We start from the raw sequence: 7265 nt of genomic DNA, 5'->3' as shown, positions 1-7265 counted from the left end.
AGGTTTAATTGGATAATTCGGTTTAAAAACTCGATTTAAATTGGGTATCATTTTTATCTGGATCAAGATAAATCAACGGGGCTAATGGGATGTTCAGGCACCGCAGATTGAATTCGGATACACGGAGAAGTGAATGCGCAGCTTTACGCGCAGCTGCGTAACGCGGATACATCCAGTACAGCGCTGCATGTGATCGTAAACGACCTCTGGATTTATTAAGCAGCTGCTGTAATTTATTCTACCATCACAAACGACGAAAGCTGTGTTTTAATAATTCTATTAGATTAGATATTAGTCTTAGATATTATCTTAGATATAAAATAAGATAAGATAATCCTTTATTAGTCCCACAGTGGGGGATTTCTCAGTGTTACAGCAGAAAAGGGATAGCAAGACACTCAGTTATAAAAACGTAGATAAATTACACCATATACACAAAATAAAATAAAATATAATAAAAAATATATAATATAATAGAATCACTTTAATTTGCAGTTCCATTAGAGCTGTCTTTAACTAATATTCAACTGATTACAAATACATGCAACTAAAATTGAACCCAGCAAATTAGCCTGATCCTGTGAAATTAACTCGTAACACTCACTGTATTAATGTAACACTAACAGTCTGGATTTAACTGAATTAACCATAATCTTAATACTGTAAAGAGTCAACCAGTGTCACCAAATAGTTTACCTGTTAAGGCATCTGTAGACCATCCTCACGCCTGTCAAAAAGGGTTTATTAAACCATTTTAATGGTTTAATAAACAACAATCAGACATTTCTTCTCTTTGAAGAAGCATTTAAGGGTTCAAACGGCTTTTTGATTATCTTTAGGTTGCCATGGTTCTTTATGGGAGCCATTGGGGAACCTACTTGTTTTAAAGAGAGTGTAGTGAACGCTCTAAATACATCGTTACATTGTAAAACACTAAACACATTTAAAAGGGGTTTTCATAGAAGCAGAAGCAAAACATCTGAATCTCTAGGTAGCTCTTCACGGCCATTGTTCTTTAAAGAACAGTTTTAAAATGGTTTCTGTAGAGCACCAAATACTGTTTCCTTATTTTGTATGAGTCGACTTTTGTGTATGACAGTGAAATAACCACAAATAAGTCAGTCAGTGCCCAGTAATATTATCCATATGTTGGTTAGAAGAGCACAGTTGGAAAAGAGTTGGAGCTGATCTCTGTGAACTCTAGACACTGTACAGATGTGTTCAGGTCAGTTCCACCAGCAGCTCACCTGATTTACTGTAATGAAGGTAAGATGGTAAGATATACTGGGTGTTGGATGGGAACTGTAAACACTGACCTTCACAAAGACAAAGAGGCGGAGAAAGATGGAAATGTGTTTGCTGTTGATTGTAAGATTTCATTAAAAATATGATGTAAAAATACATAATTTTTCACATTTAATTTTTTGACTTTTATAAAAAAAAAAAAAAAAATTATTTGTGGTTCCCTTTGGAAAACATAAGGTGAGGATCCTATTTGGAAAAAGACAGTGATATACTAAGTGAGATAAAGATGAAACGTTGGAAAGCCTCTTTGGTAAAAGGACTGAGGTAAAACAGTTTGTGTAACAAAATAAATAAACACTATTACAGTATATGTTAATCAATCAATCTATCTATCTATCTATCTATCTATCTATCTATCTATCTGTCAATCAATCTATCTATCTATCTATCTATCTATCTATCTATCTATTATTCTGTCTGTCTCTCTGTCTGTCTGTTTGTCTATCTGTCTATCTATTTATCTATCTATTATTCTGTCTGTCTCTCTGTCTGTCTGTTTGTCTATCTATGCAACAATCTATCTACCTATTTATTATTATTTATTAGTAGTTTGAGATTGAACCAAAATCTCCATTTTTGGTGTCTGTATTTATTATTTTAATTTTTTTCTACAAAATGTTAACATTTGTTCCGACAGTGATGATTTATTTATAGGCTATAAGATTGAACCTTGTGATACACCTTTCTCATAACAAGCAACTTGTTGGTTTTCTGCTTTTTTTTCTGTGTCAGCCATGAACTAATCTGCTAATGATTTATTATGTAAGTGTCTTACCTTTATAGCTATAACTTAGGATACACAGATGTAAACTTTGTCAAACTTTTGGCCACTCCTATTCAAATGACTTATTATATACGGTTGTTTGTAGTACAAGTGAAAATAAGTATAAATACTCCACTGCTGCACAATTTAAATGAACCACTCTTTTTTTTTTTGCAACATTATAGTAAATGAAAAGTCAAATATGAAATGTACGAAGATTAGGTTATGTTAAATCTGATTTGTTAAATTCGTTTAATGAATAGATGTTGTGCTTGAATGTGATTTTTTTTCTTGTAGAGGATAACGTATGTTTACTTAGAAAATCAAGAAAACATGTCATTTGAACAGGGGTGACCAAACTTTTGCTTACAGTTTGATGACCATGGCTGACCATAATGATTTTCTGTTTTGGATTAATATTTCATGTTTTTCTTCCAGAAACTAAAGATCAAGGGAATGTTGGAAAAGAGCTTGACCCAGAACGGGCAATAAGGGAGAAGGATGGGGGAAATAAACCAATCTGTCTTGGCAGTAACATGGACTCAAGGCCAGCCATTAGAGAGCCCTCAGAACCCTCTTGTGGCAAACTATGACATTCCTTTGGATTATGACATTCCTTTGGATGAGATCCCGGACACAACTCAGGGCCGAGCCTTTTTCGTAGCTACCATCATCATCGCTGTAGTTCTGGTCAGCATCATGCTTGTCTGTGGCATTGGGAACTGCCTCTTCATCGCTACCCTAGCACGCTTCAAGAAGCTACGTAACATCACCAACCTGCTCATTGCTAACCTAGCTGTGTCAGACTTCCTGGTGGCAGTTGTCTGCTGCCCATTCCTGGTGGATTACTATGTGGTTAAGCAGCTTTCCTGGGACCATGGGATTGTCTTGTGCGTTTCCATCAACTACCTGAGGACAGTTTCTCTCTATGTGTCCACAAATGCACTGCTTGCCATCGCTGTGGACAGGTGAGTGTTTTCACAGTAGCATGCTGTAGCCTTCTAGGAATTCCAGTAGTCTGACTATCCAAAGTGTTAGGGGCTAATCTAATGAATGCAACCTTTTCCCCTGGTAATTATGCTTGGATATAAAGGCTACATTCTGCAGAAGGGCAGGGCTGTTGGAGACAGGACTGGTGTTCTGCCTGGTCTAGTCATTTTAATACCATCAAACAATAATATGCTTGTGAAAGCAGAATGTGTGCTACAGTCTACTACACGTAGACTTTGCAGGGTGGCAAAAGATACAATGTGGATATCAACAAGCCCTAAAGCCAAGATGGTAAACTTTGAATATTGCATGTAGTGATGGGACCTACATTATGTGCATTGTGGCTTTTTTATGCCTTGATATAAGTGTTTAAATTTAGATCAGTAGTTTGAGATTGACCCAAACACAATACTTTAGATAATAGCCAACATGTCCAACCTTGAGGCAGATGGGCTACAACAGCGTGTGACCATGTGCATGTCCCTCACGACCACAACTTGCCCAATGGCCTTTTAACAAAGCAAACGTTACCTCAGTCTGGTTTCATGAACATGACTAACATAACTGAAGTGTTCTTCAGTAACCGTCCTGGATCTGAATCCAATACAAAACCTTTGGGATGTGGAAGAAAGAGAGATAAACAGCATTAAAGTTCTTCTGGAAAATCTGTGGGAATTGTGTAATGCAATCATGTCAGCATGGATCAGCATCCAAAAAAGAACGTATCCAACATCTTTGTGAAATCCATGCCATGAAGAGTTTAAGCTGTTTTGAGCAAAGGGAAGCCCAAGCCTGTATTAGTGTAGTGTTCCTAATAAAGTGCTTGATGCTTTTATAAAATAGGTGTATTTATTATATATTATTTTTAGTATTTTAATTTGCTTAATGAACAAGATAAAACAAAGTGATCAAATGTAGCAACATGAAAAATGACAATTGATAGTATTAGTCAAACTACAGTAGTGCAATAATATATAAGGTAACATTTTATTTGGTAACAATATTTTAATGAGCACAAATTAGGGGTGTTTTAAAGTTCTCGCTCTTTGATAAAGACTAAATTAGATTTATTTGCAATGACCTTTTAAATATATCACTGGAGGTCTATGTAATTAGTAGTAATGAATTATTATTTATTGTGCATAAGCACAATAAACACTCTGTTACCACCCACGTTATACAAATTACTGAGCATGAATTATCACCCCAAATTGTCATAGTTATTATTACCCAAATAATTGTTTGAATGTAACTAACAGCACTTGCAACTTATTTGTGTGGGTTCTAGATAGTGCCAAGTTTAGTGCTTTAAGTGTTCTAATCCATCAGAAATTCCACCTCTACCTTGTTCACCTGTCCATGACAAGCCTTCACCACACAATCCTCTACCACCCCGTTACTTCCCTTTAACAGATATCTTATTCCTGGCTCCTACCACAAAACAGAAGTCATCCGAACTCCAGCCCAAAGTCCACGGAGGTCTTCCCCTCTCTTACAGTCTTCTCCTTAATCATTGTAAGCTGAAGGCACAGTCCGAACTAGCAAAGTATTTCATACTAATACAGTGAGTGAGAGTGGGTTCTACACAGCAATAATCAGAGACTCAAATTCAGTCTATTAATGGCATTTTGATTGCAAAAGAAGAATCTCTATTACGTCTGAATGAGTTCCATACATTCAGTTTATCACCTGGTAAAAAAAGGTAAACTAAACTTCTGCCCAGCTTGCATTTTCAGGTGCTGTAGGCTCTACTCATCATTAATTAAAGACTACACAGCACTAAATAACTTGCCTAAGAGCGTCTTAACAAAGTTATTGTGCGTTATTACAACTAACAATGCAATTATCAGTGATTTTCACACTGCAAATATTATACAAATTATACCTGAACAGGTTTTCTTATTTTGTTCTGTACCTCAGATAATTATCTAAAACACTTATTAAATAGATAATATAGATAATATCTCATCATATTCCCACAGTTCAGATAAAGAATAACAGAAAATAGACAGAACTCTATTCGCAGAGCTTTAACAGAGCTTTAAAACGAAATAAAGAAGGTAAAACTAAATAAAATCAAAAATTACATCCAAATATCCTGGGACAGACAGACAGAGAACAGACATAGATCAATTTGATAGATAGACTCAATTTTATTGTCATTGCACTAATCTAATCTAACTTGAAGGTTTGCAGGCTTGCTCTTGTTATTATACATGTGTGTTATGGTCAGATTTGAGTCATTATTTAACTGCATACAGCAAGTTCTCATCTTCTTTGACGTGAGACATGCAGTTCTTGAAAGCTCAATGGTTGCTGGTGGAGCTCCATCAAACATTGACTCTTTAGAGCACAATGAGACTCTGTGAAGTCCCGCAAGCAAATGAACGTCTTTTCAGCCTAGAGGTTTTAAAGGACATGAGGGATTCTTCCACTTGAACGTCCAAAGGAACAAAGTACATTGATTCGCCTGGATACAATGTTGTGATCTGAGATTTCCAAAAAGCTTAAAACCAGTAGTGTGTGTGTGTGTGTGTGTGTGTGTTGAAATGCAGGCATCACATACATTTTATTTCTTTATTTTAAGAGAAGAGAACCGTGATATTGGTCGATATTCAGCTCATTTTCCTCTGGTACCTCTCTGTCTGAGCATATTTCCTCTGGTGTGAATAGTAATGAGTGTTTTTCAGAGCAGGATTTCCAAAAGCAACAGCCTGGGGTTCCACCTGCTGTGATAAAATCACAATAGTCACATTGGTTCACAGGCCCAGAGTGTCCAATGAAGGTGCTCTACAGAACGAGGTCCAAAAATTGCTTTGCCACACAAGCAATGGCATGGCATTGCACTGTGTATCATGGCTATGGACAAAAGGCATATCCAGGTGACCCTGTACTTTGTTCTTTTGCGGTTCTTTTATGTCCTGTTGCAGTCCTCTTGATAGTTGCTGAATGCAATCAAACCCTCACAGCAATGCTTCAAAATCTAGTAGAAAGCCTTCTTCACTGGACAGCAGAGACAGATATTCCCACAAAAGCAGGATATGGTTCTCTTTTTAATTATTTTAATTTCTGATGAAACAATGAATGAACAAGTGTCCATATAGTATATTTATACATCCTCTGTGTGTATTTGATAGGTACATGGCCATCGTGTACCCTCTGAAGCCCCGGATGAAGTACCAGACCGCCTACTGGCTCATATTCGGGGTCTGGATCGTCCCCATCCTCATCTCTGTCCCATCGGCCTACTTCGCCACAGAACAGGAGTACCCTCATGGCGCTGTTTCCCACGGCAACAAGATCTTCTGTGCCCAGATCTGGTCGGCAGACCAGCAGCTGCTCTATCGAACCTACTTCTTATTCGTTCTGGTCGTGGAGTTCCTGGGGCCTGTAGTGGTCATGGCCGTCTGCTACGCCCGCATCTCACACGAGCTGTGGTTCAAGAACGTCCCAGGCTTTCCAACCGAACAGCTCCAGCGCAGGTTGCGAAGACGCCGTCGGACCGTTGTAGTCCTGATTGCTGTTCTGGTAGCCTACGTCATGTGCTGGGCGCCTTACTATGGCTTTGCATTATTGCGTGATTTTTACCCAGCACTAATCACACGGGAGCGTAACTCGCTGGTGGCGTTCTACATCATTGAATGCATCGCCATGAGCAACGGGGTCATCAACACTCTGTGCTTCGTGAGCGTGAAGAACAACGCCGCCAAATGTCTCAAGGGAATGAAACTTGTGCAGTGGCACGGCGTTTCGAGGACCAACGTTGCCATGTGCAAGATGGCGGACGAAGGTGAAATTAGGACTTCCTCGCTTAGAGTGACGGAACAAGTGGAATGTACAAGAATAAGGTGAAGGGGTCGAAGGAAAGATGGCGGAGGGAAGAGGACGGGACAGTGTTTTCAAGGCCTTACTGTTTACAAAGATCAGACTCAGTGAAGTCTTTTACTTGTACCAAGGAACAGATTGTGGAAACTGGAGTTCAGACCCTGTAGTAAATTAAATTGTCATATTTCAGGGTTTAATCCAGTCCAGTTGGTCCAGTTTAAATTTGAAGGACTTTTAAAAAAAAGACAGATCTGCAGGACATAGAAGTTTGTCTTTTATAAAATGATCCTTCACTGAGAAGGATTCTTGTAGTGTTAGCCTAGATCGTTGGTACTAAACTCTGGTTCTGGTGGGCCCCAGGCCCAAGTAGAATAACCCTGAC

General features: G+C 38.3%; 1 protein-coding gene across 1 annotated transcript; it reads left to right on the top strand.

Moving 5' to 3' along the window:
• Nucleotides 1-2569: 2569 nt before the first annotated feature.
• On the top strand, nt 2570-6910 carry prokr1a (prokineticin receptor 1a). Its single transcript, XM_072657714.1, has 2 exons — nt 2570-3036; nt 6196-6910. Exons 1-2 carry the CDS (start codon nt 2570-2572, stop codon nt 6908-6910), a joined length of 1182 nt encoding a protein of 393 aa, XP_072513815.1.
• The last annotated feature ends 355 nt before the right edge of the window (nt 6911-7265 follow it).

The sequence above is a fragment of the Salminus brasiliensis genome, chromosome 15 (assembly GCF_030463535.1).
Source record: "Salminus brasiliensis chromosome 15, fSalBra1.hap2, whole genome shotgun sequence".
Lineage (NCBI taxonomy): Eukaryota > Metazoa > Chordata > Actinopteri > Characiformes > Bryconidae > Salminus > Salminus brasiliensis.
This window is presented reverse-complemented; position numbering and strand designations above follow the sequence as displayed.